The sequence below is a fragment of the Leuciscus leuciscus genome (assembly GCF_965113295.1).
Source record: "Leuciscus leuciscus genome assembly, chromosome: 3".
Classification (NCBI taxonomy): Eukaryota; Metazoa; Chordata; class Actinopteri; order Cypriniformes; family Leuciscidae; genus Leuciscus; species Leuciscus leuciscus.
Window position 1 is genome coordinate 43,050,959 of NC_138727.1, and position 27,797 is coordinate 43,078,755.

Here is a 27,797-nt window from a genome sequence, read left to right on the forward strand (position 1 = left end):
GGCAGGGTTTCGACGCAGCGTCTCGTTCCCTCTTCAGGGGACTAAGGTTACATACGTAACCGAGACGTTCTTAGAGCTGTTGGCAGCATTGTGACAACAGTTGTTCGGTTCTTGGTTTCAAACTTCTAGTGTGAGTGTCATTGACACTGATCAGAACAGCTGGAGGTGACATCGAAAACCCACTGCTGTGCCATGATACATCATGACTTGTCTACTGTATTGTGTAATTCAGTACATTTGGAATATTTTTTTACATTTTCACCATTGTGATTAACATAACATGTATTTCCTATAGACAATCAAATTTTAATCTTTGCCAGTTAGGTTCATGTTATCTATATAAATCCACATACACACACACAAATTGACTAACAAGGTATGGTCTGAAGAAAGTTGGGTTTAGGGGTAGTAGTGAGTGAGTGAGTGATAAAGCAGTGTTTTTGTTAATGCATTTAAAAAATAAATAAATAAATAAAACCCTGGTCCATTTGTGTCAAGATCCTAATAGCTTATTAATGCTGCTGCTATTAATGGTAGGCTACAATTAAAAATAAATAAATGTGAGATAAAGTTGTCTCATGCTGTAACACAACATAATTGTAACAATGGGCATTATCAGTGATGATATTAAGGTCCCGTTTGCACGTACATGGCTATTTTGAAAAACGGAGACATTTCCCTTCGTTTGTGCCCTTCGTTTACACGCAAACGGAGAATTCGCCTCTGAAAACGATTATTTCTAAAAACTCCGGCCAGAGTGGAGATTTTGGAAAACTTTGTTTGCACGTTTACATGTAAACTGAGAAAAACAGAACTTTAGGCAGCGACGTCATAGAATGTGACTATTTTCGGGATTCTGATTGGCTAACGTGGGCTTGAGCTTCTCGTTACACTGCCACCTACAGGTTTGGCATGCTCTTGACAGCATATACACGGGTTTGTGTGCACGATGTTATTTTTGAAAACGAAGAGGGGTGAAATGTCCGTTTATGAAAATAGCCATCCACGTGTAAACGTAGCCTAAGTATAGAAAAAAAAAACACGTTTCTGATTTAGTATCAATGAAGGCATGAGCTTTCTTTATGTCGTGGGCTACAAAGACAAAACACTTGCCTGCCTGCGTTGGAAAGCGGCAATCTTTCCAATAGTTTGAACCCATCAAGTCAAAAATATACTAATTTAATTTCAGGATAGATTAAATGTATATCAAGCCACGCAGTCCAATAAACACACACTTCTGTCCTTAGACAGAAGACATAGAACACCGAACACGGTATGGTGTGTGCGTGTGTGTGCGTGCGCGCGTGTATGTTGGAGTGTTCATGACGAAGGGAGGGGGGCCCTGCTGGTTTCTAGGATACACCCATCCATCTGTTAGTGCGGGGAGTTGTTTTCAATGCGGTTTCATCCGCGCTATAGAATAGAGCTCAGTTGTTCAAAACACCTGCATTGCCAATGTTTAAAGTGTCTCAAATATCTCATGATCAAAATCAACAATCCTAATCACGCGTCTCTAATGTGAAGCCAGCGAAAGGAAAATTTGGAAATTATATCCCGATTTGAAAACCCGCATGTTTTCTTTGGAAATGGACAGCGTTTGAGAGAAACAGCTGAAGATCGTGTTGAGTGATATCTGCGTTGGAGAAGAGGAGTCCCTTACAAAGCCACCGCACGCACGCACGCACACACACACACGCGCTCAATCTCGCCACCGCTCGCACAGTCGCTCATCCACTTGACCGCTATAGGTATTGTTACATTTCACCACTTCTATAATCGCGCTTTGAACCACCATGGAAGAGAACATGGAAGAGGGACAGACACAGAAAGGTATTGTGTTATATTGCTTTCCCTTCCATCTCCCCATTTTATCATGCGCGCTTGTCTTTGTGTTAATGCATAGAATATACGTGTTAAAACTATTGATGGTTACTGCCACTGATTACTTTTATGACGTTTTATTACTTGTGTTTTTAAAGGCTACAGCACAATTTGCAGTGATTTTGATAACGATCAGTGGTTCTGTTAATTGGGGCTGGTGGGGTTTCAAATGCACTGCTCGGTCTATGGAAATGACCATTGTCAGTGCGCTCGTTTGTCTCATGCGTTTTGTGCTTGTCTTAATGGATAATGAGGATTTGTCACCGCTCTCTTTTCTTTCTCCCGCTCTTTCTTTCTTTCTACCATTGGGCTGCTCTGGTTATCACCACAATGCAGCCATTACAAAACAGTACTCGGGTCAGATTAGATTAGTGTGGCTGTTCACCGCCTTTGTCTCTTAAACTGTTTACTTTACGATTGTCACTCATCTGATTTAAAGCTGCAGCTTTTGTGATGTGTTTGGGTTGGGAGGCTTGTGAGAGAGGGTGCCTTGCTGCATGTATTATAATGAGTTATGAGAACATGCTAAATGCAGGAATGTTGATTTGGATTTATAAAAAATGCACTGAATTTATTTATAGGTGAGGAGGTTTCAGATTTTTCTGATGAAGATGCCCCCCCCCCCCCCACAATAACTCTCCCACTCACACGCCCACTCTCTTGCTTTCATTTTTATATTATTGCAGTAGTTGGATGTGCTGGAAGAAAAATGGGTGGAAAATATAAGGTGGGGCTGTGGGGAGTTAAAAGAATAAGGCCGGTTGCTATGGCATGAGTGGATATGTGTCATCAAAATGGTGCTATATGAGCAACCGCAGCTCTTCTTTAAGTAACGGCACGGCCATAACTGACCCACTTCTGATTGAGAGAGAGAGAGAGAAAGAGGCTGGGGCAAGAGAGAAAAGAAATCAGGGCGTCACTGAGCATGCAGAATGATCTCTTTTTAACCCATGCTGCATACCTCTGCCTTGTAACTCGCCTCAGAAAACAAACTATGACCTGTTGATCAAAATGCCATGTGTCTGAACAATCTAGGTTGCGTAAGGCTTGATATGAGAGAGTTTGAATTCAATTCACATAGACTTTAAATAGAATGTGCGTTGGTTTCTGCTGGTGCTGGTCTTGGCTGTCAATGTGAACACCCACAATGAAATGCTTTACACATACAGCCTACAGAAGCTGCTCAACAGATGTGCAGTCCTTCAGCGTTTCCTTTGAAAATCAATTATTTCCACTTCACTCATGTGAGGAACCACTTCGCAATAACAGTGTTTAAAGACTACCCATGGGGACGGACAGTGAGGGATTCTCTCAGACCCAGTCCATCCCTCTCTCTCTCTCTCTCTCTCTCTCTCTCTCTCTCTCTCTCTCTCTCTCTCTCTCTCTCTCTCTCTCTCTCTCTCTCTCTGAATGAATTTCCAGTCCTCATTGCTGATGGTCTCTTCCTCCTTAATGTCTTGTTCTCACTGGGAATAAAGATATCATTTAATAATTAGTGTGTTGAAGTAGTTATGGGGTGGCAAGAGAGAAGGAACATGCAAATCAATTAAGAGGAGTACACCTGGCTGTGGATATAAAGATTTCATTAGACAAAATATCAAAGCTGATGTGAACAGTTTGATTATAACACAGGCACATGAAAACTGGCTGGTTTTGGGGGTTAAGATATATAAATCATTCATCTTCAGCAGATGGCAGAGGGCTCTGGATTAATTCTCATCTTTAGTGTCCATAAGTGGATCAGCAGGAAGATAAGCTACCGTCACCACCGAGCCATGCACTTCCATTGGATACATTTTTTTGTGTCTTTACTGTAGCCTATGTGTGTGCATGGCTTTTTGAGACTGAAACCATGGCCATATTATGATTTTCATTGAAATGTAGAATTGTACCACTGTAGCATATCATTAGAACCATAGCATCATTGGTATTGGATACAAAACTTCTTGAAGTCATAAATCAAAAAAGTAATTACATTCCTATGAGTGCATAGATTAAGCCTCTGCTTGACCTGCAGGCAGTTTTTAGATGGAAACCGTGCTGATCTTGCTCTTGGGACATGCTACAGTGCATAGCAAAATTAAATACTCTGGGTTGCCTCGTTTTTTCTCCGCAGCCATCATTCAAACTCTCTCATTAACTGCAAAGACTCTAATGTAGAAGGGAAATCGATTCTCTGCGCTTTGATTTGTGGATTCATATGCTTACTAACATTATTTAGGCATTGTTGTGAAGCAGCATATTGGATAAATCATGTTTCATAAGGTCTTAGTGAATAGGTCACAGTGTCAGTCAGAACAGGATCTCCAATAACTCTCTGTTATGATATAAATATGGCCTTTGAATGCAGTTTTGAGAGAATTTAAGTCTTAAATTTCATTTTATGTTCTCCTAAGGAAAATAATTTTGGTATAGATCATATAGATAAATAATCATAGATGGCCCAAGGTTCATTGCTTTAAATAATCTAGGGTGTATTTAAACCAGAGTGTATGTTCATGTTCCAACAGATTCTGAGGATTTTATTATTTTTTTAAAGACATGATGTCATAGAACTGAAGTTTTGTTTTCACTTTCAGAAAGATAATCAGTCAGTGACAGAAAAATAAGGACTTTGAAGTAGGATTCAGAGTGAGATTCTCTGTGTACTATTGATCTTTTGCTTCTTGTGTTGCTTTTTTCTTTGCCACTTCAAAAATATGATAGCTCTGTGTGCTCATTCGAAATATGTCGCTTCTACCTGCCTCTTGATAAATGATGTCCTCTGGGCTAGAAACTCTTTGAATGATGTCCTGGGCTGTTTCAGTTTAAACATTTCATGTTTCATTATATTGTGCGCCTGTTGGATGCTTCAGTCAAACCTGTTTGCTTTTTAGCCTTTTAGATTATTATTGCATATGCATACTACATTTATTTTTCAGGGCACTCAAACAACTGTAACAAGAATGACTTAATAATGCCTTGTGACATACTATTCTCTTCTTGAAACAACCCAGCAGTGCATCTATAGTGCCTTAAAGCTATTAAACTGACACTACATCCATTTCAGTATGTGTGAAATACAATTAAATGATTTTGATGAACACTAGTGTTATCAAGCCAATAAGCTTTGTCAGAGTATCTGTTTTCAACAAGCATGGCAGCCACTGCTTACAACATAATAGAGGCCAATTATCTGATCAAAGCTTTTGTTCGGCTTTATTGATTTTACAGGTTTAGTTAGAAAGGTGAAATTCATGAATTAATCTGCTAAATATGTGCAGGGATCCTACAGTCATGGGGAATTCCAAATAGATTTCCAACCCTGGACAAGACATGGAAATTAATAAATTCTCAGTTCAATCATTTTAAAATATGTTTAAAATGTTTAATAATAAAATGCTTGGAAAATTAATAAAAAAATGTCCTTGCCTTTATTTTTCAGTTTTGTGGTCACTTATGAGATGCTTTACGTTTAAAGTCGCCCTGTGGTGAAAATCAAGTTTTTAGTGTTGTTTATATGTCTATGTGGTGTTTTTAATATGGTTTAAGACAAACCATGTGGAAATGCATAAGTCAACTACACCATTGCTGAGTATTTTCTCCTTAAAACTGCAGTGAACCAAACAGTCTCAAAAACACAGATTGAAATCGCTGGTGTTTCTGACGTCACAAACTACCATGTAACCAACCACGTCAATGTGTGATCGTCAACGAGTGGATCTCTGAGCTGGTGGAGTGAGTGGAGGTGGGGCTAATTTGCATATTCGTCGAACCGCGTATACTAAATGAGGCTGTGTGTTACAGTACATTCAAGCTATTTTAAGATTTTTTTAAAAGGAAAAAACGCTTAAATGTGTCTTTTTGGTGATCAAAGATGAGTTTTAAGGGATACAATTATTGACTACAAGGGGACTTTAAATGTTTAGATGTCAGCAAGGACACTTTTATGGGATTTATAGGCTATAAACACGCTCTCTCTCCATCAGAGGCTAATGTTGTGACTGCTCTAGAGAAGTACTTGACCTGTGGGGTTTAAGTCAGTACCATCAAACAACACCAGCACACTTTTTTTTTTTTTTTAACAAGGAAAACCTTGCTCATGAATAATGCAAGTGATGTAAAAGGGTTCTGGGATTGTTCACAGAAGATTCAGAGAAAATGTGGTCTCAGCCTGCTGGGCAATTTTATGCCATCTGTCTCTACTCTATTTTTATACTGTCAAACCTCTTTTTTGCATGAAGTCATGCTAATGGTATTGTGATTTCAGGTACTTCATAAAGCTGTCAATCATTATATATATATATATATATATTACAGCTATATGTGTCTACATACTTTCATTGTAGCTCAGTGTGTAAGATAGAGAGCAATGTGAGGTCATAAAGAAGAAGGGGTTAGTAAAAAAGCATCTAGTTTCTAGCAGATAATATTGTCTTAAAAAAAACATATTTCTTAAATGTTTCACTGATTCATTCACTGCTGCAGGGAGTTCCCTTTCGAGGGAACTCGAACTGCGTCGAATGACACTTTGGGGGTACGCCCCTCAGTGTAGCGCCTCTGAAGTATGAATGAAACTAAGCCAATCCTGATTGGTGTTGCGTCATGACGTAACGTGTGACGGCATAAGCGGAAACTACAAAAGGATGCCGGTACGCAACAGAGTTAGCTTTCTGTTCTTCAGCAAGTGCTCTCTGTCTCTTGTCTGTCTTATTTGGTGTTGTCCGTCACACAAGCAAACTATACATGTATATATAATGGCGAGTTCCAGCTACAGGAGGTGTGTGCATCCCTGCCCCCATTATATAACGGGTGGGGACACACACCAAATGTGCGTGCACTGTTTGGGAGCGCAGTACGCGCAGGCAGCTCTCGAGGGGGCTGCTTGCGCGTATTGTGAAGCACTATCAATCCGTGTGCTGCGCTCCCGCCTGGCCATTTTCAGTGAGGATGGCCAGGCTCGCGAGCCCAATGGTGCGGGACCCACGTTCGCTGAGGCTGCGCGGCAACGCTCTTCATGGGGCTCGCAGATGGATCTGACAGAGGATCTCGAGACTGCTGGGGCACGTTCTCGGGATTCCTCTGCCAGTTCCGATGTTCTCCCTCCTCGCGCGGAAGCATGCAGAACCCGATGCTCGAGCTGTCTGCTTCCGAGGAAGAAGACGTGCTCTGCATCGAAGGCGGGGATTTTGGGGATGACTCACCACCCCATGTCCCCGCATATGAGGAGCTGGTGGAGGTTGTCTCTCGTGCAGTGGCCGTCTTAACATCAGTTGGCCACATGAGAGGCAGGAAGCACTCACTAAAAGCAAGTTGGACGAGCGCTTCCTGCAGCACAGAGAGCCACCTTATCACCGTTGTTTGCCGTTCTTTCCCGATTTACACAACTCGTTCAAACCACACTCTTCTCACGTGTTCTCACGGGCTGGTGCTAGTCTGCACACTATGGCAGTACTACAAGCGTACCAGGCAGACCTTCTCAAAGACATTGATGAGGGCGAGCATTGCGGTGTTAAGGAAGGCTGCAGACTTGTCTCTCCGAGTCACCATGGAAACGGCCCGTGCTATCGGCCGTTCCATGGCGCAATGGTGGTCTCGGAGAGACACCTATGGTTAAATCTGTCGGGCATCAAGGAGAAGGACAGGGCTTTCCTCCTTGATGCCCCGATTTCGCCTTCTGGCCTGTTCGGCGACGCCGTAAACACAGTCGTCGAAGGGTTTCAGGAGGCGAAGAAACAGTCTGCAGCCTTCAGACAATACCTCCCTCGCCGCTCCAAGTCGAAGAAGTCTGCTCCCAGTGGGCAGCTGCAGCCATCCACCAGCTCCCCCGGCTATAGACAGGCGCAAAAGGAAAGCGTCGGGTCAAGAGCCCCCACTCAAGGAGCCTGGGGGCATAGACGGCGCTCTCAGGCGAAGCCTCAACAGAAGCAGGGTGACCTGAGGGCCGTCCTGCAAGCAAAGAAGGCTTCGTCTAAGAGATCCTAGCCAGCCTAGGTTCTCTGTGGGCGGCCCCACCCGTGGCGGAGCGATCAAGGTCGCCTCCTCCACGGAGCCCGCAGGAAATCGATGTCGACTTCCTGCCACCAAGTGTGCTTCGGGACGCATTGATTTCCAGCGAACGCACACTGCACTGTCCGTCCCACAGGCAGCAATCGCGTCCGCCCATCGAGAATCGTTTTCGGTCGAACCCTGCCGGATATCCGCTTCAGGGGGCCGAGAACGAATCCCGATTGATACCCGAAGCCAGCCTAGAGAGGTTCCCTTAGTAGAATATTTCGATGCATGGAAAAATCTCACGGATATTTGTCCTTGGGCCCTGCGCACCATTCAAAAGGGGGTACAAACTGCAGTTCAACGGGGTGGTCTGGACTGTAGTCGACCCAGAGCAGGGTTGGGTATTGGAACAAGAAGTTAACTCCCTGCTGGTAAAGGAGGCTATAGAACGTATTCCTCCGCCGGACAGGGAATCCGGGTTTTACAGCCGCTACTTCATAGTTCCCAAGAAGGATGGGGGGTTGCGTCCAATAATAGATCTCAGGCACTTGAATCGGTCTCTGAGGAGGTTCAGGTTCAAGATGCTCACTAATTCCCATTATCGTGAATCAAATTCAATCCGAGGATTGGTTTGTCACGATAGATCTGAAGGACGCATACTTCCACATTTCCATCCTTCCATCTCACTGGAAGTTCCTGAAGTTCGCTTTCGGGGGCGAAGCGTACCAATATCGGGTTATTCCGTTCGGCCTAGCTCTCTCCCCTCGCACATTTACCAAATGTATGGATGCGACGACTGGCTGATTCTGGCCCAGTCACAAGAGCTGGCAGTTCGGCATCGAGATATCGTCCTTGCCCACATCCAGAGCCTGGGGCTGAGACTCAACACGAAAAAAAGTGTGTTGGCACCAGCCCAGAGAACCACGTTCCTGGGAGTGGTGTGGGACTCGGTCACGATGCAGGCACAATTGTCTCCTGCACGGATCGAATCCATCCTGGCACCGGTGACCAAGATAAAGGTAGGCCAAGCCATCACTGTAAAACACAAAAAACATTCCGCATGATCAGGGTTATGTGCAGAGGCCTTCTTTCTCTATCTATGTGGAAGAAAACTTGGTTTCTGTCCCAAGGTCCCGTGGTAGTAGCATCATGTCGCCGGAAAGCCGTTTCGACAGACGCCTCCCTCACAGGCTGGGGTGCGGTCAAATGGACAGCTGCTTTATGAGAGGCCTATGGCAGGACCATCATTCCTCCTGGCATATAAATGGCACCACCCCGAGGTGGTGGAGTCAATATGTCAGAGGTTCAGCCCAGTAGAAGTGGATCTATTCGCATCTCGAGAGATGACCCACTGTCCACTGTGGTTCTCCCTCACACATCCAGCCCCGCTGGATGCCATGGTGCAGACGTGGCCGAGGCTGCGTCTGTACGCATTTCCCCCGATAGCTCTGCTCCCGGGAGTTCTAGAGAGGGTCTGTCGCAACGGGATCAGCCTACTGTTGGTAGCTGCGTTGTGGCCGGCCCGAGTATGGTTCTAAGACATAATATCGCTCCTGGACGGCCCTCCATGGGAGATTCCCATCAGGAGGGACCTGCTGACACAGGCAAAGGGCTCGATATTTCACCCTATGGAAACTGTGGGTCTGGCCCCTGAGGGGGCACAGTACCAAGAGGATGGCCTGTCAGCAGGAGTAGTGGAGACCATACTCAGCTCTAGAGCTCCCTCCACGAGGAAATTGTACGGCCTAAAATGGAATGTTTTCACCGTATGGTGTGGAAAGCGTGAGGTGGACCCAGTTAACTGCCCAGTGGCTTCAGTGCTGGAGTTCCTCCAAGAACGCTTCTCGGCTGGTCTTACCCCGTCCACACTCAATGTGTACGTGGCTGCCATTGTGGCTTTCCACGCTCCTCTGGGTGATGGGCCTCTGGGGAGACAGCAGTTGGTCGTACGTTTCCTCCGTGGGGCTTGGAGGATGAGAGCTGCGGCTCGTACCAGGGTTCCCACTTGGGACCTGGCGGTGGTTCTCGCAGGGTTGTTTGAGGCCCCCTTCGAACCGCTTGGAGTCGGCTGAGGCCAAGAACCATTCCCTAAAGGTGGCTTTTTTGTTGGCCATTACTTCTCTGAGGAGGGTAGGAGAACTCCAGGCACTCTCTATATCCAATGGGTGCCTGGAGTTTGCTCCAGGCGACATTAAAGCCATCCTACATCCCAGGCCAGGCTATTTGCCCAAGGTGCCATCGAATGTGGCATGACCTACGGTTCTGCAGGCTTTTCATCCTCCACCTCACGTGATGGCGGATGAGGAGAGACTTCATCTGCTCTGCCCTGTCAGAGCTCTTAAATTATATATTCAGAGGTCCTCTTCATGGCGGAAGTCAGACTAGTTGCTAGTGTGTTTCGGGTCGCCCAAGAAGGGGCTTCCCGCTTCCAAACAGACCATTAGCAACTGGATAGTCCAAGCTATATCTATGGCCTACCAGGTGCGCAATTTGCCTTCACCTTTGGCCGTGAGGGCTCATTCGACCAGAGGCATGGTGTCCTCCAGAGCCCTCCTCTCAGGGGCCCCGATCCAGGAAGTCTGCGATGCAGCAGGATGGGCCACCCCTCACACTTTCAATAGATTTTATAGCCTGGACATTACATCTACACCTGGCACCCTATTGCTCTCATCCTAAGTGTGCCTGTGCGCAGCTTCACACTGGGACAGGCAGGGCTCGTTGTGGCATTGTGGTTACTTGTTCCCCCAAAGTGTCATTCAACGCAGTTCGAGCTCCCTCGAAAGGGAACGTCTCGGGTTACGACTGTAACCCTTGTTCCCTGAGAAAGGGAACGAGAACTGCGTCCCTTCGCCACACCTTCCCCTGCCTGGGAGCGCTTGCTTCATCACAGAAGCTAACTCTGTTGTGTGCCGGCGTCCTTTTGTAGCTTCCGCTTATGCCATCACACGTTACGTCATGACGCAATACCAATCAGGTATTAGTTTCATTCATACTTCAGTGGCGCTACGCTGAGGGGCGTTCCCCCAAAGTGTCATTCGATGCAGTTCTCGTTCCCTTTCTCAGGGAACAAGGGTTACAGTCGTAACCCGAGACGTTTTGACAATACATAAATACATGTACATAATTTGTTTGTTATTTTTTTACATTTCAAATTTTTTAAATATTGCATTATGCTATTGTCACTCTCTGTCATATAGGTTATAAATCAGAATTGTGGCTCCATACAGCATAGAGTTATTTTTGTTGTTGTTCTTGAGTTCTGCATTAATATTTTACCTTAGTAATATTTTGCCTTTTTGTGGCCAGTGGTCAACCGACAAGCCTGTGCATCAGGAATATAACCGAATGGCAGCTTCCATATAACCACAGCTAGAATATTGACCATATAGCAGTCTAATCCTAGTTGATACAGCAAACAGGGAGACTTGTACTTATGGTATTTTGATTGTAGAAACATTGATAGATGTTGGGGTTGATACGACCTTCGACCATTAAAGTTCAGGTTTACTGATTTATCCGCACAGATAATCATTCCAATCCACACAGTCTAACTGTCACTTGTAGAGTTTCTGCAAACATGATCTAACATTGCCACATTGTAGTACCACTCACTCACAATATATCACCTTTGACAAGAAAGAAAAGCTGTTTAATACTATCCTCAACCTCAGTGTAAAACAGGCATATGCTAAAACAGAGTACTACTTCGTCCTTACTGCACACAGCATTTCTCTCCTTCTCTCTCTAGTTCCATTGATTTCAATTATTTACTTTTTTAATTAGTTTTTTTTTATTTTATATGCATTTTATATCATATACATGTACAGCTGTATCACTCTCTCATTTTATTGCATTTGGTCAACTTTATACTATAAACCATTTTTTTTTAATGATCTATGGTGAGCATTGACATTCTACCTGACAACATAATTGTCAATTTTGTGAGACTGTAACTGCCAAACAACAATATAAATACAAGTCAGCACATGATTGCATGATATACGCAAAATATCTTGTGCTTTACACACTCCAAAGTGAATAAATGCCCCCATATGCTGCATCTACCAAAAAACAATTTCAGGTCCTTCTGGAATGAAACATGACAGGCATGACACACTCGCTCATTATCATATCAACAGTTTATAACTTTCACTCTTATTGAAGTAGATACAGTCTGTCTAGACATTATTCTGATCATCATGGCATCGCAAAGCCACAGATCTTGCACTTCCTGTAGAGATCCAGCCTGAATTTTTATAGGTCTGTGCATCCCAGATCATGGTTGCTGTATAGAGCTTCAAAGGGCTTGGCAGATGTACTGTCAGCTGTAATCACCCGCTCTTAAACCAATGCTGACACCCAATTAGAATCACTGAGCAGTCACACAGCAGGCTCAGCCCTCAGAAGATCCTCAACAGCATTAAAGAAATGAATACAAACAAGTTGGGGGGAAACACGCACACACACACACACACACACACACACACACACACACACACACACACACACACACACACACACACACACACACACACACACACACACACACACACACACACACACACACACACACACACACACACACACACACACACACACACACACACACACACACACAGAGCAGACTGGATGGCAAATATATTTTCAGAATTTGGTAGTTTTTGGTAATCCATTATACAGTGTATTACAGATAATTCCTGTCTCAATGTCTCACTATCTTCAAACTTCTTCTGTAAACAGACAGATCAGGGAATAAAAGTATAGGATGGGCAATTGAAGGATCTGCAGGGTCTAAGGGCAGAAAATGGACATTTATAGAAAGCGGTAGAACCAGGGACAGTGTTGTTTATTGCTTGAGGGAACATTGATTACTATGATTTCATTGACGGCCAATGTTACATGCAATAAAAAGTGGAGCTATCCACAGTACATGGTTGAATCCTCTTTCATAGTGAACAGATAATTTTATGTACTTAACAGTTACATTTAATATAAATATACATTTATTAAATTAACTGCAGGATAATACTCACAATGTACTGTTTTGAATTGACAAAGAAAATGAGTAGGCTATTTAGATTTGAAATGCATCAATGTAATTCTTAAAGGGAGGGTATGCAATTTGTTTTATAAACACTTTTTGTTATACTGGTTGACACTCTCTTCACATTCTGATAGCAATCAATAAATAGAAGTGGTCTAAATATTAAAACGTGTATATTAAAACGTGTTCTTATTTCTTTTAATTATTTTAATTTCTCCTATGTCAGCAGGGCATTTAGCCCGTAACTGTAAATGCCCACTCAGAAGGTGATAATGTGAAAGTGACGTGTATTAATGTGGGTTTGAAAGTAGAACAGTATTTAAATGACGATATTAAAGTTTTCGTCTGAGAAAGAATGTGAACGCAGTGCTAAAGAAAGTGAAAAGAACGTGTGAGTAAATGAGGGAGAAAAGAAAGTTAAAGGAAAGTTGATAGATGGAAGTCGTAAGAAGATTGAAGGTTAAAAGAAGGTTGAAAGATTTAAGTCTTAAGGGAATCCTTTGAAGGAAAGATCTATAATAATATTCTTTTTTTTTATTTTTTAGAAGTACTGTATTTTATTTTATTTTTCTAAACCGTTTTAATTATTCTTATTTCTTTTCATTATTTTAATTTCTTCTATGTAAAGCACTTTGAATTGCCATTGTGTATGAAATGTGCTATATAAATAAACTTGCCTTGCCTTGCCTATATATACAGTATATTATGTGGAAGTCACAGGACCAAACAAAATTTCATCCAATCATTGCATTCGGTCCGAATGCGCCTTGAAGGGAGGGTGGGATCTTATGCTTTCCAAGCTAGCTTTCTATTGCTAGCCTCTCTGAAATTGTCTACCCTTCCTTTAAAATATGTCTCCTAATGCATATGGAGGAAAAAGAAAGGCAAAATACTTCAGACTGCTTATTGAACCAAGAGCTTTCTGCATGCCAGGTTTCCAACTAGCTTAACTATATTAAGCGCTTTGAGTGCTGAGAAAAAAGTATATTTAACATTTGTTAAATGTAACGAATTAACTAAACAATGATACCTGTAATATACTGTTTTATCTGTTGTATGTAACACTACTTTAACAAAGCAGTAATTTAAGCGTTTTAAAATGTTTGACCTATTCCATTGATTTACTAATATTTAATGTAACTTCAAAGTAAGATTTGAATGTTTAAACTCGTAAAGTTATAGATTTTTAAAAAGTGCATCAAGAACACAAGTGAATTTACACCCCTACCAAAATTAATGTCTGATTTTACATTTACCTGCATTCATGAGTGAAACAAAAACCATTAGCAAGACATCAAAAGAGTTGGTCCCAAGAGCAAGTATTTTAAAAGATAAAAACAATATTCATTTAATGTAATGATTCAAATAGATTTTGCCAATAGAGTGTTCAAATTTAAAAGGAACTGGGGCTACAGTCCCTGATAAACGCAGTGTTACCAGGCCTTTTCTTCTATTTTAACAATCCACCTCCAGCAATAATAATTACATCATAATGATAGCGTGATGATCTACTGAATTGGTTTGTAAAAATGTTAATAAAAAAAAAGCAACAAACGTTTACCTATTACTGTGGATAAGAATGAATGATTCCCTATTAATTAAAGCAGCACTCAGTAGCTTCGGGACTTCTTCGCTGTATTCTCGCTTTTTGCTCGCAGGTTTCTCTCTAGAGCTCCCCCCACAGCTTCGGAATAGATATTTGACAACACTGTTGTAAAAACTCGTTGTTGATTCTCAGACACCAGAGGCTATAGATCAACGACATCAAAGCAGATGGGACGTTCTTTAACACTAGAACGGCCATGGCGGTCATTTTGACCGTTTTGAATTTTATATCTGCAATAACTTTGTTGAAAAAATAAATACAATCCTGCTGGTACCTGACTTTTCCTAAAAGTGTCTGTATTTTCATTTAAAATGTTTTTCATATAAATTACACATAAGGCAAAAAAACAAATGAACATATTTACCTATTTCGGCCATAGACGGTCATATTGACCGCACGGAATTTCGCGGTATTATTATAGGCTATACCAATATACACAACAATAAAATGTGGTTAAAAATACACTAAACATATTCAACAACAAATCATTTAAATGTAATGATATTCAGAACAGAACAAGAATGAAAAAATAACTATAAACAAGCCAAAATGAAATGCGTTATAAGCGAAAGTGAAAGTAAGCGACGTTAGGCTCACGTAACTTTCTAATTAGAATCAAAATGTTTCAACATTTGCGATGTATTTGGATGGTAAACTATTTCTTTATTATAGGCTTTGTACTTCACTCACGTTCCAATATCGACGGAAAAAATCATCCTCTTCACATGCGCAAAATGGTACGAATTGTAGGCTAGCCTACTAGGCTACAAACAGAGCAGTGGAATTTTTATGTTAGGTTGACTATTTTATTATTATATGTTATTGTGGCTATAATGAACAGGCTGCAATGTCAAGATTGCAATACTGGAATATGGTCGGGGGGTGTGTGTGTGTGTGTGTGTGTGTCGGCGGGCGCGACGCGATCGAACTGTGTAAACAAATATGGGCTACTCCATCATTTTGTTCAGGACATCTACGGATATTATTTATTTATAAATGTATAATTAAACTTGTTTAAATGTACAGTTTGGTGTTGTTTTGTTTTTTAAAGACATATTAATACAATAAATGCATTAATCTCTCAATTGGGTATCATTAAAGATATAGAGTTTGGAATAGCGGTCAAAATGACCGCTTGCGGCAGTTCTAGTAGTTATGGAATTCTGGCACTTCTAGTGTTAAAACGTCTTCTTCATTCGGGTTCGGACAGCGTGAGGGAGCGCAATAATGACAGCATTTTAGCAGATTTATTTTGGCCGTAAAGCAATTGTTTACATCGCGAGACCTGATATCACGCGAGACTTCCTGACGCAGCGGTCGGCGGCCCGCCGGCTCAAAGTTGCAAGTGCGTATTTTCCGCTCACGGGCACCAGGGGGGTGCGAAACGACCACCATTCAACCCGAAATAAGTAATATAACCATTCCAATGACTCCGAAGCTGTTCAGTTAAGGTAAAAAAAGTTACTTAGTTCACCTTTAATAGACAGTTTAAAAAATGTGTCAGTCCATTCAGCACATTTCTTTCTTCTTTTTCCTTCTTTTTCCTCCACTTCCAACTATGGCTGCATGACAGATTTCTCCAGAATCAGGAGATGGGCCATGCTGATCTCTCTTTTGGCCCAGATAGACAATTCATTAATCCTCATTGTTTCTACCAGACAAGCTATTTAATAGTCTTCCAGGAGCACTTACACATACACAAACAATCCGATTTCAAGTGTGTTAGAATGTAGCCATTTTGTAGGTTGCTGTTTCTTATAATTAAACTTATTTGTTTAGAGCAAACACAGTTACGCAAATAGCCAAGAGATGGGATGATTGTTTACCTCAGAATCTGATCTGAGATGTTGTTTTGACTCTCTCTAATTAGTTAGTGATAAGCCAGTGTGAACACACTGCATACACGTGATGTTATCAGGCTGCGCTCATCACTAACACAAAGCCATGTTGTATAAGGGCGGTGTTATGATGAGATGGGTGTCCCAGGCCTATTGTATGGTAATGCGAGAGGGAGTGTGTGCCACTTTCTCCTCTTGGGCACCCCTCCCCCACCATACACCCACCATAAAACCCCTCCTTTCTGTCTGGCCTGAGCGGCTCAGCTGAGGGTTGATCCGATTGCCTCAGACCCTCTGGGATGATGGGACCGCACACACACACACACAATTTAATCATAATTTTCTGCTTGATGTTGAAAGTTCTGGAATTTATGAAGATGATTATGAATAAGCACACTGAGAAAGAGTGCAGCACAATAAAACTGTTTAGCTTTTAGATAGGATCACATTCTAGTCTTTCACCAAATTCCCAGGATGTCAGTATCTGTGATGTTCTTCTTGAAGGTAACACGTTCATTTCAGCCAGTCAGCAAGCTGGTTGATGGTAGAATTCACTTGTGGATGTTCAACATCCTGAAGCCCTTTTGCAGCAAGACCAAACATAATTTTGATCCCTGCCCACTCAAACAAATGTAGACACTCTTACAAAAATGGTTGCCAGGTCTTGGATAACTGTTCACCACTGAAAATGCATGACTGGATGAGGGTGCTCTGCCAAATCAAAGAAACCTTGGCCTCAGATCCACTCTGTGAATGGTTGAGACTGTATTCAGCTGATGCCAAACAAACCAAGCTATGGTAATTGATGCCAATGGGCTTATTGTTAACATACCGTAGAAGTAGCCTGAGATTATATTTATTTAAGAGGTCACGCTGAACTGAATATGTGCACACTGTGGCAGAAACTGAATTATAGCTTGTTTAAAGGGTGGGGGGCTACTGGTTAAATGCTCCCGCCAGGCCGTATTACAGTGTAAGTGTCTTTGTGTATTACTGTGTGAATCTCCAAGAGTCGCCCTTAAAACCGTATTAACCGCATTACAGAGCTTCTGAGCAGGTCAAAAAACACATTAACAGCAAAAAACATTCAGTCACGTTTGCCCCTCTATTCATACCACTTCTAATTTTCTTTGTTTTTCAGTTTGTTTGTTTTTCACCAATTTACACTTATTTCACTTTCTTTTTCTCTTCATCCCATTCTCCAGTAACACATTATGTATGATAATGCTTTTTTAAAAGAGTTTAACAAGTCCAGGCACTTGTTATTTCAATGTTCGTGCTGATCTGACACTGCTTTTGTAGAAGTTTATCATCATGGAATACATTATGATTAGTCTAACCCTAAAACCCAGAGCCGGAGCTTCATTTCCTGAGTTTCCTTCCTTTTATTCTCTACTAACCCTTGAGCTCTCGAGCTCTCTCTCTTTCTCTTTGTGTGTGATGTGTCAGATTCTCCATTGACCCAGTGATTTTGTTGACGTACAGTAAGTGGGTCATTGCACTGAAGCAGAATTTGCTTGGGTTGGCATGGTAACGTCACGGGTCGATTAAACCCGCACGCACGAGTCAGTTCAGAAATCTGCGGGATGCTAAATGCTAACATGCACTACATGGCCCAACTTATATGGATGTCCACTTTTAATTAACATGTTGAGCTATTTCGGTTGCACTTACTACTTTTTCCCTCATACCTGTGAACAAAGCAAGTCCCATAAAGAAATGACTTACTGACAGCAAGCCAGACCATCACCCATTGACTTCACTGATTGTCTTGTGTTGTAATGAGAGCAAATCCCTGCAGCCATGTTCCAACATCAAGTGGAAAGCCTTCTCAGAGCAGTGAACGCTGTTGTAGTAGGAATGGATGGACTAACTGCCTATTAAAGCCCATGGTTTTTAAATTGAATATTTAATAAGCACTTCTGGCCATTTAGTTTAAAATTGTAATTAAATGTGGTAGGTAAAAATAAAACTCCAGTCAGTAAATAAGATAATATATTGTAATCACACACTAATCTACTCATCTATTCCATTTCTGTTTGATGCTAGAATATAGTAGTTTTATTTTATTTATATTCCTATGGAGACTGAGACGTTTTCTATGCTTTGTTATTTAACTCCCTCCATAAGTGCCTCATGCTTTCACATGTGTTGGATTGGAGTCCTAATGGTGTTTATGGGAGAAGCTGCTTTGTATTTTAATTAGCCACCTGCTCAGCACTTTACGCTTACTCCTGCTCTTTTCTGTCCCTCCTAGAGCTAACCATTAGACAATTTTAACCCTTTGACCTCATTGGGCAGTGGGCTGGAGGGCGTAATCCTCTCACTACTGTTTGACAAGAGTCTGGCAGATGGAGCAAATGAATGAGAGGGATATGGATCAGGGGGTTGTGTCGATAGGGAGTCCCTTTCTTGTTGTACAGTGGAAGTGGGACATTTCTCTTTAAGCCATTTTTGGAAATTGGTCAGTCACTTAAGTTCAGGCCTGTTTTGGGTAACACTTCATTTCGATAGTCCACTTTAGACATTCTACTAACTATAAGTAACTGTTCAACTACATGTCAACTAACTCTCATTAATTTGCAACTTCTTGTTAACTAGCAGTTGTTAGAGTATTAGTAGACGTCTGCTTAATATCTGCTAACTCTTTGTTGTGATGGTCCCCTAACAGACATTATACTGACTGTAAGTAACTTTGCAACTACATGTCAACTGTATGTTGACTACATGTCAACTACTTATAGTCAGTATATTCTCTGTTGGGGTACCATAAAGTGACAGTCTAAAGACAGTCTACTAATACTCTAATGAAAGTTAATTGACATGTAGTTGCAAAGTTACTTAGTAGAATGTCTAAACTTGACTATTGAAATAAAGTGTTACCCTGTTGGTTTTTTAGTCTGTGTTTACCTACATTACTAATATTATAACAATTTAAAATGACTTTTCTATTTTAATATATATTTTTAAAAAATTAATTTATTTCTGTGATGGCTAAGTTGAATATTTAAGCAGTCTTTATCCCAGTCTTCAGTGCCACATTATTCTTTAGAAATAATGTTGTGCTCAAGTAACATTTCTTGTTATTATCAATTTTGAAAACAGCTGCTTAATATTTTTTGTGGAAACCATTATATATATTTTAAAGGGTTATTTGATGAATAGAAAGTTCAAAATAACATTTATTTAAAATAGAAGTATTTTGCAACATTATAAATAAATTGATAACATTTGATCAATTTAATACATCATTGCTGAATAAAATGATACATTTATTCAAAAACTTTTTAATGGTAGTGTATGTATATTTTAAATTATATTAATCACATTTTGATTTATATTTAGTATATATACTGTAAACACATTATATGGCACAAAAACAGTAAGGTTTTCGATTAAGGTAAAAATATTAAACTTTAAAAGATTAATTTACTCTAAATAAAACTAATAAAACAAGAAACACCTAGTAAAAAAAAATATACAAAAAAATAAAGAAAATAACTTATATTTCACTACAACAAAGGAGCATCAAATATATGTGTTTTAGCTGCCTGAATTACACGAACTCTCTGAACAGATTCACTAAGTGAATCTGACTTCTCAACATACTTGTTGGGAAAAAGTGGTTTGCTAATAGATTATTTTGAGATATTGTCAAGCTATTAGAAAATGTAGTTTTTTTAAAGGCCAGTAGCATCACTGTTATTAGTTGGTTTCCCCTCCCAATACAAATGCATCCAGAAAAAAGAAATGTTTATTTTTATTCAGTGGAAATCCACTTTGTACACTGAAAGAATAAATCAGTGTCCTTAGAATGCATCAATGTCCTATGCCAGCTGAAATGGACACACAGTCCAGTGATGCTCCAATGTCTACAAGATCTTCTTGATTCTCTCTTCATCACTGTCTGTCTGTCACCCTTCTGTCTGATGTGCCCTTTTCTTTTTGGGATGTCAGGAGTCCTAATAGACAGCTCTTGCACGGTGTGCATCAATAGACACTCTTCATTTACAGAAGACAAGTAAGAAACAGACAAAGAGAAAAAAGGGAAATACAGAGAGAAATGGAGGGGGCTTGTAGTGGGAGAGTTAAATTATTGATAGTGATGGCAGGCCCCTCTCTGCTTCGCGCTGCACTGCTTCTGAATAATGGATGAAGCCTTCTGCATGTGCACGGGCTCACTAACCCATTTGTCTTGCCACTGTAACGTATGCTTATCTGAGCCCATTGGTGGGAAAACGAAATGCTGAACACTAAACAATCAACATATGGTCACTGTATGACAGAAACAGGCCAGTGATTAAAGTGCATCCGAGGGACTGCTGACAGTTCTAAACAATGGGGCTCACCTTTCGGCGATATTCTAAGTTTAGTCTTTGGGAATTTGCAAGCAATTAGGAGCAGATTGTTTGGTTTATAGCATACAATTAATGGGCAGAACAGATGAGTCTGCTAATAGAATATTCATCTGTCCAAAAATTGGCAAATAAAAGCAATCAGGAAATTATAACAATAACACATTTTCATCCAAAATAAGGCATTGCAGACAGTAATACAGTAGCTCTATAATCTAACATAGAGACAGGCCAATTATTTAACAAGTGTTTATTGTTGGAGCGTTTATCTTTGGATTGTTGGAGATTATTGGAGATGTTTTGGAAAGAAGTCTCTTATGAACACCATGAAGACTGCATTTATTTCCATATAAAATACTTCATACTGTACCTATGTATCCTGTGCAAAAAAAGAGGAATTATGTTAATTATTAATTAATTGCAGAGGTGGGTGATATCATGATATGAGTAATTTTATTTAACGATAACGATATATATCACGATATAGTTATTTTTGCTTTAAATAAGGTTTTTAAAATATCAAAAAAATGTATACCATTGAAATTTCATAAATCTTGTCACCATTTTCAATATCACAAAAAATTATAATAGCATAAGTAAAAAATAAAAATAAAATAAAGAACTCTCAAGCTTACTGAAGACAGGTAAACTGTGATGAAGAAAGAACAAAGAAACTAATTAAGCATATAGGAAAACAAACTACAATAGAACAAAGAGACAAATTAAATAAACCTGTAAACTTAAGAATATAAGAAATACTACATAAATTGTATAAAAGTAATCAAATTTATAAAAAATAAATAAAAAAACACTGCATAGTCTTCACTGTGTAAATTAAATAAACCATTATTCTTCTTAAACTTACAAATGTGATTCAGTCAAGAGCAGTGAGAGATTTTCTCTTTTTTGTTGTTTGATTAGCATTAATAACGGCAGCTGGTAAATTTGAATGCTGTCACTTTAAGACCAACTTCATGGATCCAATATACTCGTATGTTTTCTTTCTCAACTGTTTACGTTCACTTAAGGCATAAATGACTGTGTTTACTTGCAAATACATGGTCATTTTGACACATAAGTATGTGTATTTAACCGTTCAAGCCCAATTAGTTGGCAAAAAGCACTCAGTTCAGTCCTCACGCGCTTTCATGTGCGCACATCTCTCAGACAGCGCTGAGAAAAAGTATCTCTGACAGCAGGCGCATATAGTTAAAAACATTAGTCTTTCGCTGCTTACCGCACTTCAACAGCTTAAAATAACTTTTTTTAAAACCGCAATGCTTGAAAACGCATGCAAAAGATAAGCTTTCGTGACCGATTAGCACAACAACTGCGTAACTGTGAGCGTAACTGCGAAAGAGACGAAAGTCCTCTACCGGTTGAAAAATGTATAGGCCTACAGGTTAATCGTGTCTACCAGTTTATCGCCCACCCCTAATTGCAGTGATCAACTCTGCATGGGTTTTAAGTTTATTATTTTTATGTCAAAAATAAGAACACTCTACCGCACACTGTTGACTTTACTCTTTTATTTTATTCAAAGCGAACAACGCGTTTCGCATATAGCGTCCTCAGGTTCGTCTCATCTTCAGGAACCTGAGGACGCTATATGCGAAACGCGTTGTTCACTTTGAATAAAATAAAAGAGTAAAATTAACAGTATGCGGTAGAGTGTTCTTATTTTTGTCATTTAAATCCGTTCCTGCACCTACCAGGCTGTGCATGGACATTGGTTTGAATTGGAATATTTATTATTTTTATTTTTATTTCAGCTGGGAATTTATATTTTTGGGGTGAATAAAGTATGAGGAGTAAAATAAAAGAATTTTGTCCATGACACACTGAATCATGCAGAACTGTGTCTCTTGAGGCCGAGTTTAGTGCAGCCCCTTATGACCCGATGCTGCCTGAGTCGCACTGATGCCTGTGACGTCTGACAGCTGGCAGTATTGCGTTGCCTCAACGACTGATTATCTGGAGTGAATGAGAGGAAAGAAGGGCAGAGAGGAAAGAGGGGGTAATAAAGCAAACGTTCATACATTATGAAGCTCATTGACCCCCAAAGCATGTAGCCACCAATTTACTTAGCACTCAATTTGGAAATTGGTAGAGTCTTGTCTTAGTTTGAGGTTTGGTTCTGGTTTATGGCTTTATATATTTGAGCACTCAGTCTCTGTAAAATGTTGTCTACTGTTTGTCAAGTACTCCTTTGAAACTCATTTACAGGTCATAAAATTCAGTATCTGTCATAATGTCTGTAATAAATGCAATTATAGTAAGTCCATCGAGGCACAGACCGTTCATACATTTTGCAAGAGCTGCTCTTATACAAGGCAGTTCAGTCAGTGATACAACAGCAGCTTGTTAAATATATTTCACTAATTCATTTAATCTCAGAGGGTGGCTCTATTCAAACTTCCCTTCTGGAGCCGTCCAATTAACGACCTTGGTGTGAGAATAAGAAGTGCACAAAGCAATCAACACAAAGACTGCTTGCTAATTCGCAGGTTTTAATGAAGGCCTGCCACTTTCAGATGCAATGCCTGTCAATCCCAGGAGAATTATGGAGCATGCTCTTGGTCTGCCCACGGGCGTCACTGTAGTGCCTTCATCCTCTTTAGTGAAGCTTTCACATTGTATCAATAACAGATTTCTTTTTTATATGAAGGTCACGTTATAATATATATATATATATATATATATGTATATGGTTTTTTTTTTTGCGTTAAATGCTAGTTGCAAAAAGTGATAGATGCTATTTATACTTCGTGCAAATAGTGTCAGATACTATTAGCACCTCAGTGAATTGTAGTACATTATAAATCAGTATCCAATAATGACAACATATTGAGTTAAATTATTATATTAATTAAAATCATTAAATGCCATACATATCCATGCCACAGCTCTTGTTATTAGTGGGATTCCTTTTGTAATTTTTCTCTGGCTCAATCAGACAGTGGTGGGCGGAGTTAGTGTAAATAGTGTAAAAAGTCAACAAAGAAGGGTGATTTGCACTTAGTGTAAATAGACAGTCTGAAATATTAATTATTACAATTTTAATGCAAGGCAGTTATAATTTAAATGTTAATTTAATGCAATGTAATGTAAATTAATATAAACAGAGTGCAACAAACAAAAAAAACAAAAAAAAGTATATCATTTTATTATTTTAGAGTTGTGATGTCATACTTGAATTAAAAGGTATGATTTGATGAAAAGAAAAAAAAAAGGTGAATATCTTGTGAACAGATTATTTTTCTTGTCATTCCCAACCAAGCTGTGCAATTTGTAATTCTAAAAATATGAATGTATTGACTAAAATGTTGGTACAATTGGTACACAATTTAAAACAATGTTAGCTATGAATTTGTGCCTAAACACCCATGTACAATACCGTATGTTTACTAAAGATTACCACTATATATCTCTAGAATTAAACTCTCATAGGTTTAGCATTACATTTACATCGAATTGTAACTATAGCACCAATATATTGGAACAAAATATAGACAATTCTCTTCTGTTTATTTATTCTCTAGTTCGGTGCCTGGTTACACAGCATTAGTTACATTTGCATTTTATATCTTATTATTCATTGACAAAGTTTCTCCATAAATCATTTAAGAAGTGGCGATTAAAAATAAGCCTGTGGGCTATAAGCACAAATCATATCACACATGTGCAGCCTTCTTTTTTTTTTCTTTTTTTTTTGTAAATGGGAAATTAATTCATATGAATCCAATTTACAAATATTACCTAAACATGAAGAGTCTGTATTCTGATTCATGACCCACGAGAGCTCTGGGTAATTGGAAAGAGGTTCAATGTAACATGCCCTGTTATTTTTCAGTCAATTTTTCAGTCATTTACATTTACATTTACGCATTTACCAACACTTTTATCCAAAGCGACTTACATCGCATTTCAAGGTACACTTTTACATTCTTATCAGTTCTTGCTTTCCCTGGGAATCAAACACATGACCTTAGCGTGTTAATAATGCTAAAATAAGAGTGACTAGATGGATAAATGAAAGCAAGTGGCATCAGGTTCCTTTACGTAGAGAGCAGCACAGCCTAACTGCTAAAGGAATATCCTTTATAGTCTTTTAAGCATTCATAGAGGCCTCTATAGATTTAACTGTCAGCTGATACAATCCAAATCTTAAGCTTTTTGAACACCAACAGTAGTGATTAATATTTCACCCATGTGCATATTAATCAAACACATTAAACATTATATGGTACCTGATTGCATCGTTAGCCATTTACATAGAATTAATAGTGTTTACTAGTAGATACTCGTTCAAGTCAAAGGAGTCATGCCCCTTGTCCATGACATCATACTGTAAATGCCTCCCCCTGGGTCGCCCTGTGTGCTTGATTTAATAGTAATGGAGCAATGGAGAGACTTAACAGGGGATAAACACTGCCTGGTCCCTGATGTCTTTTGAGTGGGGTTTCATATTTCAGATATTTGTGGTTGGCAAAGAGCTCACTATCTATCGGACATGCACACACAGCAGTGGAGTGAAATTTGAGGGTTATAGGAACACCCCTCACACCAAGCAAGGATTGCTGCAAGAGCAAATGCATTTTAATTGCTGATTGGTCAATAAAGTGACGGTGTATTTTATTTAATTTTTTCTACCCATTTATTTATATAGTTCATACATAGAAAACCTTAGTTAGATTGGATGGATCAACATGTCCGAAATATTTGATACTACTCTGAATTCCGGATCCTGTCAGAATACATCAGTTTTTGATATATGTTGTACCTAAAACCTGTCAACAGCAAGCCTTGTCTGGTATCCAAAAACTGTAAGAATTCTATCAGCCTAAGAGATTGACTGAGAAATGCCAAGAGCAGAAAGCGGGAGACAAAGTTATAATGTGCCCAGCTGGTTTGTGGAATAATCTAACAAATCCAAGGAGTGTTATTATACCAAAGCAAAAGCAATGGAAAATTTCTGTTTCTAACTACATAATGAATGATTATAAAATTAATTTGAATTAAAAAAAAAGAAAGAAAATAAAATAAAATGCAATATGGATGTATGGTTGCTCTCTTAAAGTAGCACACACAGTTTGCTATTGAGAATCCTTAGATACTTTGATTTGGCATATTTTATGATTTTTTTAACAAAAAAATATTTTAACAAAAAAATCTTCACTGCTTATTTAAAAAGTACTTAAAAAAAAAATGGCATTGAAGTTTTTCCAAAACCATATGTACCCAGAAGAGTACTACATTATTGTTGTGGAGTTGTAATCTCTTACCAAACTGGTGTTTCAGTTCTGTGTGGCTGATTAAATAGTTATTGTTGTCTATTCATCACTTGTAATGCATCTCCAAAAGAGCAAATTGTTTGAAAAATTTATATTGAACACAATGCAGTCTGTCAAACACATACACACAGCTTGAAGTTAAAAAAAATCATGATTATGGGATATAAAATCCATGTTCTTTGTTGAGTGGCTCATATGAACAAAATAGATCTGCATGATGATCCTGGAGTTCCCATTTATACAGATGTGATGCATCAGCTCCTCCCTCTCTCTCTCTCTCTCTCTCTCTCTCTCTCTCTCTCTCTCTCTCTCTCTCTCTCTCTCTCTCTCTCTCTCTCTCTCTCTCTCTCTCTCTCTCTCTCTCTCTCTCTCTCTCTGGTTGGTCTGCGGTCGTTCAACATGCCATTAGCTGCATGCTGGGGAGCTGCTTCACATTCTGGTCAGGCTGGCAGCTGGCTGCGGCGAACGGAGCCTTTCAGAGTCCTGCATCTGCAGAGCTGTTTTGTGCAATATTTGAGTGAGGGAGAGGGTGTTGTAATACACTACTACATATACAACATTAGAAGCAACTGTTTATTTAAACCTGGTTAAAGAAGGGGAGAGGTGGATTATGATCTGTGCTGTGCATCAGTGGCAGGAGTTGGAGCGGCTCAAGACAATTTGTTATACTATATTGTGGTGTTCCAAGATAATTATTTTATAAATAGTATGCAAACTCTTCAAAATACATAAAATGCTAATTTTAACGATTCACATTTAAAAAAAAATTGCAATACTAAGGAATGCTCATTTAAATAGCATGATTCAGGTGATTTTGAGGTATTTAATGACCAAAAATAAATAAAAAAAATAAATTGTTTTTACTTAAGACCACATGAAATAGTTGAATTGTGTGGCTTTTTAGTCAGTGTCTATTAGTTTTCTATATGCTAGTGTAGTTCTAAAAGATGACACAATTATTGTCCCTGACGATCCCTTCAGTATGAACCAACAAATCATCTGGAATGAAAATGTAGTGTATTATGGTTCCATAATTTTTCCTCGTCATCTTTGATGGCCTTTCTTATGTGCTTTTGATGTTTGAGCTGCTCTTCCATTACATTCCATTTCCATGTAAAAATAATGTAATTTGTATAAGGAAAGGGTTTAGTCTAGACATTTTTGTTGTGCATAGTATTTTTTTCCAATGAATAACAATGTTTTCGCCTCAGAAGATTTGGTGTGTTCAATTCCTACTCCCACATTGGGAATATAAGGAGCAAGCATTCCAAAATGACTTCTCTCCATTTAGAAGGTTGGCTGAAGGTACAGGATGCTTTTCTAAGTCCAGTGTGACCATGTAAGATGTAGAAAGAAGCGACTCTAAATAATCTTTCACATCCACCCTGTTGTTATCCTGATAGATGTGGCGCATTCATTGCTCTGCAGTGAATTAAAGACATTGGCCAAAGAGGAAATGAGACGAGTGATCCAGTTGTAAACCTACATTACTCCAGCAGTGCTGCACAAGGATTTGTCATCTGAAATGGAAGTGTGGTGTCTATTTTTGGGTTACATAATTTTTCCTCATCAGCTTTGATAGCCTTATAATGTGCTTTTGAGGTTTGGGCTGCTCCTCTGTTTCATTCCGTATAAAAAAGGAATTGAATTTGTTTGTATATCAAATTAAATGTTTTTGGATATTACATTTCATTTTTAGTCTAAATATATTACTCCATTTTAAATATGAAATCAGTTTGAGATAATATTTGAAACCAACTGAAATCTCATGTATGCAAAAAATATATTTTATATATATATATATAT

The 27,797-nt window shown here is 39.5% G+C and overlaps 1 protein-coding gene across 3 annotated transcripts in view; it reads left to right on the forward strand.

Moving 5' to 3' along the window:
• Positions 1–27,797, forward strand: part of gpm6ab (glycoprotein M6Ab) — an 80,814-nt gene that overhangs the window by 35,267 nt on the left and 17,750 nt on the right. The window contains exon 1 of one of the 3 annotated variants that reach the window (XM_082163272.1): positions 1,362–1,830. The exons of 1 other annotated variant lie outside the window; for it this stretch is intronic. In XM_082163272.1, coding sequence (XP_082019398.1) covers positions 1,794–1,830 — 37 coding nt within the window. In that variant the 5' untranslated portion in view covers positions 1,362–1,793. Of the gene's footprint in view, positions 1–1,361; positions 1,831–27,797 lie in introns of those variants that run through there. One more of the 3 variants, XM_082163270.1, reaches the window with a different exon arrangement.